The 14,254-nt window shown below is 46.8% G+C and overlaps 2 protein-coding genes across 2 annotated transcripts in view; both read right to left on the bottom strand.

Annotated features, from left to right (window-relative positions):
- LOC141047236 (uncharacterized) overlaps positions 1–14,254 on the bottom strand; it is a 351,306-nt gene that overhangs the window by 9,327 nt on the left and 327,725 nt on the right. The window contains exons 4-6 of the mRNA XM_073542218.1: positions 7,577–7,700; positions 7,396–7,493; positions 7,107–7,197 (exon numbers count right to left, since the gene is read on the bottom strand). Of these exons, the coding sequence (XP_073398319.1) occupies positions 7,107–7,197; positions 7,396–7,493; positions 7,577–7,700 (313 nt within the window). The remainder of the gene's footprint in view (positions 1–7,106; positions 7,198–7,395; positions 7,494–7,576; positions 7,701–14,254) is intronic.
- Positions 2,668–4,133, bottom strand: LOC141047260 (uncharacterized). Its single transcript, XM_073542266.1, has 2 exons — positions 3,964–4,133; positions 2,668–3,852 (listed from the first exon to the last, which is right to left on the bottom strand). The coding sequence occupies exons 1-2, from the start codon at positions 4,053–4,055 to the stop codon at positions 2,673–2,675; spliced, it is 1,272 nt and encodes a 423-aa protein (XP_073398367.1). The 5' UTR covers positions 4,056–4,133; the 3' UTR covers positions 2,668–2,672.

The following is a 14,254-nucleotide window of genomic DNA, read 5'->3' on the forward strand; positions in this document are numbered from 1 at the left end:
AATGGCTGCACCTCTAACTGATCTGCTAAAGGGGACAAAGTCAGTGATGGTCAGCTGGTCCGAAGAAGCAGAGTCAGCCTTCCAGGAAATGAAGGGAGCTCTTTGTAAGCAACCCGTTTTGGTGGCCCCAGACTTTAAGCGTGAATTTGTCCTCCAGACAGATGCCTCAGATGTCGGGGTAGGAGCAGTCCTCTCCCAAGAGATACGTGGGGAGGAGCATCCTGTTGTCTACTTGAGTAGGAAGTTGACTTCTTGTGAGAGAAATTACTCAGTTGTAGAGGAGTGTTTGGCCATAAAATGGGCAGTGGACACATTACGGTACTACCTGGTGGGACGGAAGTTTAGGTTAATATCCGACCATGCCCCACTCAGGTGGATGAGGGAAACAAAGGGCAAGAATGCTAGGGTCACCCGCTGGTTCTTAGCCCTACAAGACTTCAGCTTCCGATGCCCTCTCCAGAATCCCTTGCCTGGTAGGTGAAAGTGCCAAGCCCTACGGCTTTAGGCAGAGGGGGGGAGGTATGTGGCAGGGCTAAGGGTCGTGTAATCGATGGGAGATATGTGCCTCATAAATGGCTTGTCTCTATAATGTAAGGCATAAGTAATGCATACCAGATATGGTTATTGTTGTTGTTTGAAGGACCTGTGGTGAGGTCACAGTCAGGTGACCAGTCAGCTGCTGGGATCGTGGGTGTGGCTACAGCCTTATAATGTGGCCTGCTCCTGAACCAGGGAGCTGTATGTGGGGAGGACTAAGCCTCCCATGTGTGCTGAGACTCCTGCTCTGAGTCTACAACCACGGACATTTTGTGTTATTTTGCCTGAGCTAAAGGCTACTTTTTGGTGTTACGCTGCCTTGTGCGTTTATGACGTGAATAAACCGCAAGCACTGTTGAAGAACCTGTCTCATATTTGTCTCCCGCTGCACCTAAGCGAATCACATCCCCACAGCTGTCATTTGGCTTTGTGGTTTTCAGACACGGGCAGGTAAGGGTCAGCGTCTTCTAATCCCAGGGGGCAGGTGGATCTCCAAGTTGTAAGTTCTATAGAAAAGGGATTTCAATGCCCAAAGTCATTTGAACAGATTTGGGTGGAGGAGAATGTTGTGGTCTAGAGGCAAAATGGTGATTACACGATTGTAATTTGGTCAGACTACACCACCGATGTAGCGGCGATTTTGCAGCCAGTGACTGAGACGAATCTGTGACTTCTCTGTATTTAATGGTTACTAGCGATGAGAGAATAGTGAAAAATTCAGATTTGGGAAAATCGGCACAAATAATTTCTAACATCCGTGTATTCGTACCGAATAAGGAATCTAATACAAGTCAAAGGGAACGCCGAATATTTTTCTGCTGGACCCAACAAACAGGTCTGGGTGCATAAGAAAAAAACTGAAATGGATGGAAAAGAGCTAAAACTAAATCAGAACAGTATGGAGAAGATGCCTGCATGCCTTTCTGACTCACATATGGTATCTGGGAATAATATTGTCAGACTAGCATATATTCACATGTAGCGTTTTGGCTTTAGTTTTTCCTTTTACATTTGGGAGAGCTCTCACTCCTACGTTTGGGAGGTCCCTCCCTCCTTCCAAATTGTTAGCTAGATAGTGGAATATATATTCCCCAGCACTTTACAATGGCAGGTAAAACATGCCCATTTGAATTTTGGGCTTTTCCCGCCTCCACCACCACCATGTCATTATGCGGCCCTCGCTTGCATTTTCAGAGGACCAGCAGGTGCCATAAAACCTGAGTTTTGTGAGCTCCACAGTTCATTTTGGCAACCAGATCCCAAAGGAGACACTGTCATATCGAGTGAAGCCGCTGTAAGGTTAATATAATACAGGAGTTGGGGGAGCCGTATGATCAATGTCAGTAAATTAGACTCTACCAAACACCAAAAGCATAAGGCTACTTTCACACATCAGGTTTTCGGCGTCAGGCGCGATCCGGCGTCGTGCCGGAATGCCGGATCCGGCAAATGTTTTGTAAAACCTGATGTGCCGGATCCGGTTTTCTGCCGGATCCGTCTTGTTCTTGACAGACAAAACCGGATCCGTCTCATCCGGTTCATCCGTTTTTCTATCCGTTTTTCGACGGATTACGCCGGATCCGGTTTTTAAAATTGACCCTTGTGGCCCCTCAAGGCAGAGTACACTGGCAGGATGACAGAGTGTGAAAGATTTGTGCCCTAACCAAACTTGTGTACCTTCTGGACCATCAGTATATACCTTTGCCAACCAAAGTTGGCTATCTTGTCATGGTCTACTATTTTTAGCTTTAGGCCACAGGTGTGTACCTGGTTGTGTTTTATGCAAAGTATTTCACCTTTTAACAAAAGTTGTGTACATTGTTAGGAAATCACCAACAATAAACACAACTTTTTAGGTGAAATACTTTGCTTCAAACACAACCAGGAACACAACTGTGGCAAAAAGCTAAAATTTACCCACAGTTATATACCTGGTTTTGAATACCTTTTTACCTTTGAAATACCCTGTATTTAACCTTTTTTTTTAAACATAGTTCGCCGCAGAAAGTAAAGACAGACAACCATTGTGAAACGATAATTTAACTTTTATTTAAAATTTTTTTTTTTTTTGTAAAATGTTTTTAAAGTGCAAAAAACTTTTTTAATAAAGGTTTTAAACCCAATGGGCATTTTTATTAAAAAACACACATTACAAATCTGTGTAGTGTGGGGTGGAAATACTGCTGGAGGGGCTGCGGGACACTTCGACACTGGGTGTGTGGAGAGAGGACTGGGATCGTGGTGGGGAAGGAACATTTAGAGGAGAAGGTGTGGAAAAAGCTACAGAATGGGTGGACATGTTGGAGGCAGAAGAGGTGGTGGGCGGTGGAGTGGAGGGTTGGGCAGGGACTGTAGGAGCAGATGATGTTGATGGAAAGTTGTATGGGGAAGGAGTTTGGTACGGGGAAGGAGTTTGGTACGGGGAAGGAGTTTGGTACGGGGAAGGAGTTTGGTACGGGGAAGGAGTTTGGTACGGGGCAGGTTGCTGGAAGTGGGGAGATGTCTGGTACTGGGGAGGTTGCTGGTACTGGTGAGGTTGCTGGTATGTAATAGGAGGGGGAGGATGGAAAGTGGCTGGAGGGGGTGCAGATGTAATAGGAGGGGGGAGGATGGAAAGTGGCTGGAGGGGGTGCAGATGTAATAGGAGGGGGAGGATGGAAAGTGGCTGGAGGGGGTGCAGATGTAATAGGAGGGGGAGGATGGAAAGTGGCTGGAGGGGGTGCAGGTGGAGGAACTACAGTGGTGGGAGGTGGAGGTTGGGAGGTAACCTGCTGTAGAGCACCGTGGCACGAATGCATTACATGCATCTGCTGGGTAGGAGATAGTGTTGCCATGCGCTCCACAACAGACCTGAAAAAGGTGTGGTTTGGCGAAGATCTTGCTTCTGAATGCATGGTTTGCAGAAGTGTCTTCACCTCCAGAATGCTGGAGTTGATCTGCTGAAAGCCTGCGGAGATTTGCTCTGACAAGACTTTTAGACAGTTCTGGAAAGATGCATTCAGATGCAAGAACTCTTGCGCATAACTCTTTTCCTGACCCCTCTGCCGCTGCCGCCCAGTACCCGCAGGTGTACTAGAGGTGGCAGGGGCAGAAGGGTGGGGTAAAGGGAAAGCGATCTCCTCACCAGCAGCTTCATGTAATGTAGGCGGCCACGATGCTCCTGTGCTGGTGGATGGGACAGATGGGTCGAATGTGTGGGAAGGCTGGGAAGGTGCAGATGTACCGGGGCGGTCGAAGTGTCCCTCGGTTCCGGTCTCCTCAGGGATCGCCTCAGAAGGGTCCAATCGTGCAGGCTCCCGAGTGCTGCTCACCGTGCTGTGGAATAAAGAGAAAAAAAAACAATTAAAATAGTGACATGGTATGGCCCTGGCTGAAAAAAAAAAGTTACATCTAACATTTTTTTCACATGTGGTGTGTAATATTTACCTTCTGGTGAGCATTGTTTCCCGGAGGAACGACAGGGCTTGTGCGTACTTGTACTTGCTCCTGCGTCCTCCAGATCCACTCGGGGCCCGCATCTCTTTATTGAACTCCTTCTTGAAACGATCCCTCACAGACCGCCACCGATTCACAATTCTGTTCCCTGAAACGAGAAAGGAGTGGTTAGTATACAACATCAGTGTTTCACAAACTCCAGTCCTCATGGTCCCCAGGGGTCATGTTTTCAGGATTTCCATAATAAATAGAAATCCTGAACACATGATCCGTGGGGACCACGAGGACTGGAGTTCGGGAAACACTGGTTTACATCAAGCAACCGGTACTGTATATACTTACGCTCTTTAATCTGGGCCCGAACATCGAGGTCCTCCCAGCGGCCCACAAGGAGCGAACAGATTTCCTCCCAGAGTCGTCGGGTAACGATAAGGTCAGCGTGGCGGCGGTCAGCCATATTCCAGAGCGGCTCCCTTTGTCTGACGAGATCGATGAGGTGGTCGACATCGAGTCCTCCATCCTCACCGTCAGAGTCGGGAGCACGCTGTGAAGGCTGTTAAAGAAAAAGACAAAAATAACATTAGCCTCCACAAAAGAAATGAAATAAAAAGTGCAAAAAAACAAAGCAAAAATATTTATACTTACACGCTGGTGACCGCCGCGTTGCTGTCGCCGACGACCCTGGGAGGCACTGCGAGGACCTCTTGGCCGAGCACCAGATTGGGAAGACTAGAGAAGAAAACAAAAAATGTTATGTCTTTGGATGTAGGCATTTGTTTGCTGTGTGTGGTCTGCAGAACATTGTTTTCTATGTGTTGTGTGTAGTGTGATGTTGTGTTTCTGCGTTTGATGCAAAAAACTTACCAATTGTGAGCCCACTCCAGGTGTCTGTCCACCCCTTCCTTCTTCTTCTGGGAGCTCCTCTTCATCTTGTGATTCCTGTTTTGAAATAAAAGGCAATGAATAGACATATATTACAGAGATGATGGATTTTGGAAATAAAAACTTACCGTCAAATGCTGACGATGCGAGGGAGGGCTCCCAGAAGAAGATGTGCTGTCCTGTTGATGGCCAGACTCCATGGCTGTGGGTATTGCTGCTGCTGCCAGTGATGCCATTTCTGCTGCTGCTGCATCTCTTTGGCGGCTGTTGAATAAACAGAAACAAAGGGCCAATGAATATCTTGATATTCCATGGCCCTAGTTTGGAGGAATGGGGGATTTGATAATTACCGTCTCTCATCTGCTGCTGGACTCCCCTCCTCAGCATGTTCCATTTGCTGCTCCATTTGGGGTGGTGCTGATGGTGCTGCTGCTGCAGATGTCTGCTGCCTTCTCCTGCTCCTGGTTCTTGGCTTGGGTGGCATGTTGGGTGTGGCTGCGGGTCCCATTGTCTTGCTTTTATATATCTCCTGTGGGCAGAGCTACTGAGCATGCTCAGACCAAAAAAACAGATCCGGCGCATTGCGGCGCTCATAGGCTTTCATTGTGTGAAAAAGCCGGACGCGCCGGATCCGGCATGTCCGGCTTTTTCGCCGGAGACAAAAAACGTTACAGTAGCCGTTTTTTCCAGACGCCGGATCGCGACACATTGCCGGATCCGGCGAAAACCGGATGAAACGCATGGCCATCCGGCGCGATCCGGCGCAAATGCAAGTCAATGGGGGGGAAACCGGATCCGGCATTGCATTTCGCCGGATCCGGTTTCTGTCAAAAGCGCCGGATCGCGCCTGACGGCGAAAACCTGATGTGTGAAAGAGGCCTTAGAATTAAATTCTGAATACAGTGTATGCAAGAGAGGACCTGTATTGTGGTCAGACTGTCAGGCCCAAAACCCATGTCAGGAACATGTACAAGCTTCGTTTTACTTGGAAGCAGTCTCCTCAAAGGAAAGAGACAGGAGTGCCATTGACCATTTTGCTCAAGCCTACGCACTTCTTCTGGAAACTACCCAACCAGGCAGAATGTATCTTTTTCATGGTTTTGTAGAACAATGGAGTAATTACAGGATATGTCCCAGAGAGTGACAAGATCTGTGGAGTGTATTACTCAGGTGACAGGCAGTGCTACAGAGCTCAGGTAAAGACCTTAGCTTGGCAGTGACCATGTCTCAATATGTGTAAGGCTGCGCCCTGAATAGGTCTGTGGAAAATAAAATTTAAGGGAAGCAACAGTTTAATAAAGAGACACTAATCTCATTTAGGAGCCCGGAAAATCCAGCAATGGTCTTTGTTCAGCATCGGACAATGTAAAGTGCTAATAAATGTGTACGCCCCATGTAAGTAACAATTTGGGAAGAGACATATATGCTGACAAGGGACAACTGAGCGCTGCGCTGGTACAATTAACTGGACATGGCTGCTGACTGTTGTGTCTGTGCAACTACAGGTTGTGGGCAAGAGGCATAAGTACCTCATTCCTGGACAGCAGGTTGGGAAGGACCTAGATTTTGAAGCCAGGTGTTCCGACCACCTACGTGGGTACTGCGTATATGAGAATATGGCGTATGCTAACAGAGGTATTATGTTGAATTTCCCTTTATAAAGGGATGTGTGGTTAAGATATTCGAACTAGCAGCTGATACATATGGAGCTTGTTTCATTACTCATATTATTATTCTGTGTTAGGCTGAAACCCAAAGAAGTGTGTGGAGCATAGTAATGCACTTATGTTCCAAAATGTGCAAGTGCAGACCCAAAAATCAACATCAGGCTCCCAGATACATGGTGAAAGAGCCTGTGAGAAGGGAAACACAATAAACAAATTATAATAATAGAATAAATAGAGATTGAGAGTAGAAATTTGACTATTGCACAACGTGCAAAGGTTTCCAAAAATTACCCAAGGGGTCTGTATCATACATGCTAAAGAGGCCGTGATGGGGACATCACAATACATTTTGCAGTTATTATAATAGGTAGAGATAGTGCGCTAGCATCACTGTGATTGGCAAGCAACCCCAGCATGTTCATTGGCTGCAAATAAGGCGCCGAACATGCTGGGCAGGTCACTCGAATATACCAAGGCAAATAGCAAATTACTCGCCGAGTAATGAATTGCCTGATTAGCGTATTATCCGTGCGAGTAACGAATAGTGCCAAAAGTATTTGCTCATAATTAGTGGTTACTACTCACCTGGGTAGTCATATATAGGAATCTCCTCTTTACACCGCTCATCACCCCTCACATATGTCTCTGTAATATTAATATGGGTCAGATCTTCATCCTGAAACAAATATTGTAAATGTCACAGACAGATGGAGAAGTCACATCTATGATCAGCTCTAATCCTGCCATCTCCACCGTTCTCATTACACAAGTATAAAACATATAATACTGGTGGATAAAACAAGAGTGAGCACAAGACCTTCACAGCCGTCTACACATCATAGGGGAGATCTCATGACACCTTCTCTCCATCTACCTGATGATCCTGAGGAACATTGGGATCTCCTTGTTTATAGTCCTGTGGAAGAAGAGGACGGCAACATCTCCCTGGTGTTGTCCTTTTACTGGATAGATCTGGAGGAAACACAGACAGGGACTGAATTCATTCTTCACATACAGATAATTATAGGCCGTGTGTATTTAGTCCTGTCTATTACCTGGTGATGTGAGGAGCTGGGGAACCTCCATCATGACGTCCTTGTATAGATGTTTGTGTCCTTCTAAATACTCCCACTCCTCCATGGAGAAATAGATGGCGACATCCTGACATCTTATAGGAACCTGACACATACAATGATACCGTCAATCGCCCGATCCCTTCATAGCATTACTGTATAATGTCCCAGCATTGCCAGCAGTGTCACCTCTCCAGACAGCAGCTCAATCATCTTGTAGGTCAGTTCTAGGATCTTCTGGTCATTGATGTCTTCATGTACCGGTGGGTGAGGTGGAGGCCCAATGATTGGGCTCAGGGGTATTCCCCATCCTTCCGACACAGGGTCCTGACAGCGCTCACTAGAGGTCTTCTTCACTACTGTGTAATCCTGGTTATGGAGAGACACATTAATAAATCTCACTACAGACATTTCCAGAATCCTCACCTCTCCAGTTCTGTTCATCTGTTATTCCCACAGATAAGAATGATGTAATGTAACGTCATCGGAATCTCTCACCTCTCCAGTAAGCCGGAAGAGGATCTCTAGGGTGAGGTGTAATATCCTCTCCACCATCTTGTTTCTGTCCATATCAATTGTTGATGGGCAATTTAGGAAAATTCTGTTATATAGAAGATCTTCACTGAGAGGATCCGATATTGTAGAGACCTGAATGAGAAGAAGATGAGACGATGGAACATCATAAAAATCCTGTGTAATAATACAATTACTGGAGATAATAAGGGAAACATATGAGGAGATTTATTATTTTACAGTATTTAGTTTTCTTCTTTACATTTAATATATAAAACTGAGTGTGTGTGTGTGTGTGTGTGTGTGTGTGTGTGTGTGTGTGTGTGTGTGTGTCCGGGATAGGCATCTGCACTGTCGCAGCTACAGCCACAAAATTTTGCACACTCACACGTCTGGACCCCGAGAGCGTCATAGGCTATGTTGTGATGTGAAATAGTAACCCATCGCGTTCCAATTCACCAAACAATTGCCCCTAGGTACATAATGGGGAAAAAGTGTATGTATGTATGTGTGTAAGTCCGGGATTGGCATCTGCACGTCACAGCTACAGCTACAAAATTTTGCACAGTCACACGTCTGGAACCCGAGAGCGTCCACAAAATTTTGCACAGTCACACGTCTGGACCCCGAGACCGTCATAGGCTATGTTGTGAGGCGAAATTTTAACCCCGCGCGTTCCAATTCACTAAACAATTTGGCCTATTATTATCATTTCTATGGTGTTATCGTCCTTCTATAAAGCTGGAAATAACACTATTTATTACCATGCCAACACAGACCACCCTCTGACACAGACTGCAGGGGGAGCCCACTATCACACAGGATAGGATTAGGTACACGGCTCAGCAGTCAGTATTACACAGGATAGGATTAGATACACAGCTCAGCAGTCAGTATCACACAGGATAGGATTAGATACACGGCTGAGCAGTCAGTATCACAGGATAGGATTAGATACATGGCTGGTCAGTAACACATGATAGGATTAGATACACAGCTCAGCAGAAAGTATCACACAGGAGAGGATTAGGTACACAGCTCAGCAGACATTATCACACAGGATAGGATTAGATACACAGCTCAGAAACAGGATGTGCCAAAGGAGAGGACATTTTCATTCCAAGAATTCCACTCATTCCATCTGATTAGTTTTTGGATTTTAAATGACTCCAGTTTCTAGTTCAACTGCTATTTGCAATGTCCATTAACAATTCTCAGGGACAGTCCTTGAAAGTAGTAGGGATCAGTTTGCAATCTCCATGCTTTTCTCGTGGTCAACTTTACGTGGTCTGTTCAAGAGTTGGAACTGCCAAAAATCTGTTCATCTTTGCACCGAAAGGAAAAATCATAAATGTTGTTTATCAAAAGGCTCTTGAATGAGTTTAAAATAAAATACTACCAATACTTGGGTAATCTGTTAGTTAATTTGTGTTACAAATCTGTAGTGTTGAATATATGATGTGAAATGTTTTTATGTGCAATATAATCATTATAATTTGTTATAACTAACCACAGTTGGTTACTATGCCCAGGCAATGCTGGGCTCTTCAGCTAGTCTACTAATAAAACCTATATATTTTAGGCTACAGACAAGTAGTTTCTTCCTCTGAGTCGGCAGCTGAATACGTTTCTCATAGACTCATCTTCCATAACGCTAATTCTCGTCTTATTTACCAACACTGGAATCGGCATTAGTAATACTGCAGGAGATATTCATTACACGTGACAGGAAAAATAACTACTTCATGATGAGGACGACATCTTCATCTTCTACTACGGCTCTAGGAACATATTTGGCCAGAGTGTGTCACCGACTCCATCACCAGTGGCGTACCGTCAATAGTAGCAGACCACGCAGCTGCTATGGGGCCCGGATGGGTGAGGGGGCCCGCGACGGCCGCTGCGGTTTGGCAGCTGTGCTGACACAGTACTATCTCCTTTAATTAAATGTAAGCGACGGCCGCTGTATACCCCCTTGAAGCTCCCCTTTCCTTTTTTCCTAGTCAGCAGTTGGCTGAAGTCTCTGGCTGGATTTGCATAAGAACGCCACGCCTCCTGGCAGCCAGAGAGCAGCACACCACGTGCATTGCAGGAAGCAGAAAACATTCATGAGCCTCTCTCACTCAGGGAGAGGGTGGACACACACACAAGACGGTGAACCCGGCTGGGGGTGGATTTTTTTTTGTTAAATGTGTCCCCTCACTGTGCTGGCAGCCTGGCACTTTGCACCTTAGGGAGGGGGGCCTGGCTGTATGCACTGTGGAGTGGTCCCTGCATGCACTGCAGGTGTGTGTGTGTGGATTCCTCTGTGCTTCTGTGGCTGGGCCTCTCCTGACGTCATCTGTGCAGCTGTGGCTGCCTCTCCTGACATACTCTGTGCTGCAGTGGCTTCCTCTACTGGCATCTCTTGTGCTGCTGTGGCTGGCTGACCTGACATCCTCTGTGCTTTAGTGTCTGGATCTCCTAATATCCTTTGTTTTGCTGTGGCTGGCTTTCCTGACATCCTCTGTTCTGCTGTGGCAGGCTCTTAAGACATCCTCTGTGCTTCTGTGGCCGGGCCTCTCCTGAAATCCTTTGTGCTGCTGTGGCAGTCTCTCCTGACATCCTCTGTGATGCTTATGTGGCGCCCCTGAGGCTCAGTCGCCACAGAGGTACTGCACCTTCTCCTAAGGTGTAGTGCCCCACCAACTAGGTAAGTTGGAAACTCCTTTCCACACTCCAACACCTGCACCCCACACACAGGATAGTTCAGCACTGACCACATTGTGGCTTCATGCTTAGAGGATAGTAGAGCACCTTTCGTGGGTCCTTGCTTCGTAACACGAGATGTGCTGGGAGGTGGGTGGAGTTGAGATTCAGATAAAGGGTTTGGAAGGTTTAGAATTACAGGTCAGTCTGACAGGAGGTCAGTCGAGTAGGAAGTCACTCAGACAGGAGTGAGTATCCCTGGAAGAGGGATGGAGGAAGGAGTGCTGCAGCTGCCTCAGTGACCTGAGCCAGCTGGCACGGGAAAGGAACAGAAGGAGAAAGACGTAGAACTGCAACCTAAGATTCCATAAGAGAGAGAAGGAACAGCGTGGAATGAAGGAGTAGGAGAACAGAGAGGAGTTGTGGGTTGGAAGAGGAACCCTGCCTATAGGTTCTCAGCGCAAGGCTGGGGCCCGGTCCCCGAGGTTGTATGGACACTTATGGTTCTAGCAAAGAGCAAACAGATGAACGGCATACTAGGGCACACAAATCACCACATTACCAGACGGAGCTATTTATCTGAAGTATTGCGGCATATAATTCAGTAAAAAAATGGAGGTGCTTGCATGAAAAAACATGAATTTTCAATGTGAAGCGAAAAAAGAAGAAATATGCAGCGGCACCTCCCTCCCCTAGCATTCTTCTAACGTCCTGCATGTCCACACATTTGATGGAATTTATGTGAAATAAAGACGCACAGTTTTTCAGCTATATCGGTGAGTGCTGCATATTTCTTCTTTTTTCGCTTCACACTTATGGTTCTGCAGCAGACACCGGTGCAGTAGTTGGCTGTAAATGCACTACTCCCATCTAAGACTTGGGGCACAACAGCAACTGAATAGAGAGCCAGGACTCTGGAGAAAGGAGTCCCCGAGAGAGGCTACAGCTGTCTGTCATACAAGTAGAGTTGTTAGGAACATCTGACAGGAGGAACTTCAGAGTACCACAGTACTGGAGCTCTTCACACTAAAAGGCGCAACAGAGGAGTCGTTCATGAAAGGTACATGTTGGCGGAGTGTTGGAGAGGAGAAGCCTGATTTGCCCGGGAGGTTGATTGAGTCTCTGCCCCGGAGGACACAGCACGGAGGCAGGCACCAGTGTGTACCACGAACTGTGAGTAAAGCTTTGGAACTACAAGCCCTGGTGTCTTCCATTCATTTGTGCGCTAACACCGTCAGCACCGCTACATCTGGGTACCAACATTCCTCACACAGCCTGCGCCTATACACTGCTCTGGGGTTACAGCTTCACCTGTGGGGAGCTACACCATCTATGCTGCAACACACCATCAGCCCCAGAGGATCTGCACGCAGCGTTGGCTTAACATCTTGCTTGCCAAACACCACAGGTGGCGTCACAAACTATTCTATTACACCATTACATTCCCCCATTACTTGGGCGCCCAGGGCAACGGACCGGGTCACCGCTGCTGTGACACATCCCACTGACACCGGCCCAGTACCAAGTACCCCACAGCCCTGGGAGGGCGACCCACTTTGGTAGGCTCTCCTGACATCCTCTGTGCTGCTGTGGATGGCTCTCCTGATATCCTGTATGCCGCTGTGGCTGACTCTCCTGACATCCTCTGTGCTGCTGTGGATGGCTCTCCTGATATCCTGTATGCTGCTGTGGCTGACTCTCCTGACATCCTCTGTGCTGCTGTGGCTGACTCTCCTGACATCCTCTGTGCTGCTGTGGCTGACTCTCCTGACATCCTCTGTGCTGCTGTGGCTGACTCTCCTGACATCCTCTGTGCTGCTGTGGCTGACTCTCCTGACATCCTCTGTGCTGCTGTGGCTGACTCTCCTGACATCCTCTGTGCTGCTGTGGCTGGTTCTCCTGACATCCTTTGTGCTTCTGTGTCTGGCTCTTCTGACATCCTCTGTGCTGCTGTGGTTGTCTCTCCTGAGATCTTCTGTGCTGCTGTGGCTGTCCCTCCTGACATCCTCTGTGCTTTTATCTCTGGCTTTCCTGACAGCCTACCTTCTGCTGAGGCTGGCTCTCCTGACATCCTTTGTTCTGCTGTGGCTGTCTCTCCTGACATCCTCTGTGCTGCTGTGGTTGTCTCTCCTGACATCCCCTGTGCTTTTGTGGCTGACTTTCCTGACATCTTTTGTTCTGCTGTAGCTAGCTCTCCTGACATCCTCTGTGCTTCTGTGGATAGCTCTGATATCCTGTACGCTGCTGTGGCTGGATGTCTGACCTATAACATGCATGCCTGGAGTTAAGAGCACCTGTTAATTTTTTTTTTTTTTGGGGGGGGGGGGGCGGGGGCCCATTCAGACTTTTGCTATGGGGCCGCATGATTTCTATGTACGCCCCTGTCCATCACCACCAGCCGTCTATATGGATGTTTCCTGTCTTCCCCGCACTGTAATCTTCTATCACGTTAGATCTCATGTCTGATTCACACACAGAAGTTTGAGGCTTGTATAAAAGCTTTGTTCTTTTTTTTTTTTTTAACAAACACAGCGGACAGAAATGATCTGATCCCAAAGTCTACATGTACAGTGTTTTATGGGGTTTAGTTCTGGCCCTAGGCTTTCCTTTATTATAAGAAAAACACCAAGAAAAGCGGATATTAAAAGTACGGCTGAATGCCCTCCGCCCCCAAGTACTCGATAGTATGGGGCGGCCCTGTTACTACGATACTTACATACCTAATGATGGTGTCTGGGCTGCAATGTACGAAGGTCTATTAGGCCAGACCAGAGGCAGCGTCCAATAAGTAACCTTTTAACCTCTGTAGAGGTTTGTACTCACTCGGGAAGATGTATTGTTGCAATGTCCAGGCAAGTTTATTTAAACTTCATAAAAAGCTCAGGATAGCAAAACAAAAGAACAGACTTTTCTGACACAAAGTGAAAACATAAAGAAAAAAGTCCATACAACATACAGTGGGTCTGCCTGCTCAGGATAGTGTCCGGTTCTTTAGGCCTTAGCACAGACCAACACACAGGAGATTCACACATCTCCAGCTCCAGACACTGAATGAGAGACTTGGCCTCCATTTAATCTGCCAAACTATGGCCCTGGGGTTGGGATATGTGAGCAGTCATACGCACCAATCTCTTAAGACTGCTCGTAAATCCCACCCCTGGAATGGCCTAATAACTCTCTCAGGACTGTACAGTGGGTATGGAAAGTATTCAGACCCCTTAAAATTTTTCACTCTTTGTTTCATTGCAGCCATTTGGTAAAATCAAAAAGTTCTCATTAATGTACACTCTGCACCCCATCTTGACTGAAAAAAACAGAAATGTAGAAATTTTTGCAAATTTATTAAAAAAGAAAAACTGAAATATCACATGGTCATAAGTATTCACAACCTTTGATCAGACACTCAAGTTGAAGTCACATGCTGTTGATTTCCTTGTGATCCTCCTTGAGATGGTTCTA

Source organism: Dendrobates tinctorius, unplaced genomic scaffold, assembly GCF_039654945.1.
Source record: "Dendrobates tinctorius isolate UK_male_01 unplaced genomic scaffold, ASM3965494v1 ptg000126l, whole genome shotgun sequence".
NCBI classification, from domain to species: domain Eukaryota; kingdom Metazoa; phylum Chordata; class Amphibia; order Anura; family Dendrobatidae; genus Dendrobates; species Dendrobates tinctorius.

Coding starts and splice junctions, on each gene's coding strand:
- LOC141047260 (XM_073542266.1), bottom strand. CDS start 4,055: ATGCGGGCCCCGAGTGGATCTGGAGGACGCAGGAGCAAGTACAAGTAC. Junction 3,853..3,963: donor GAAACAATGCTCACCAGAAG/GTAAATATTACA, acceptor TTTATTCCACAG/CACGGTGAGCAGCACTCGGG.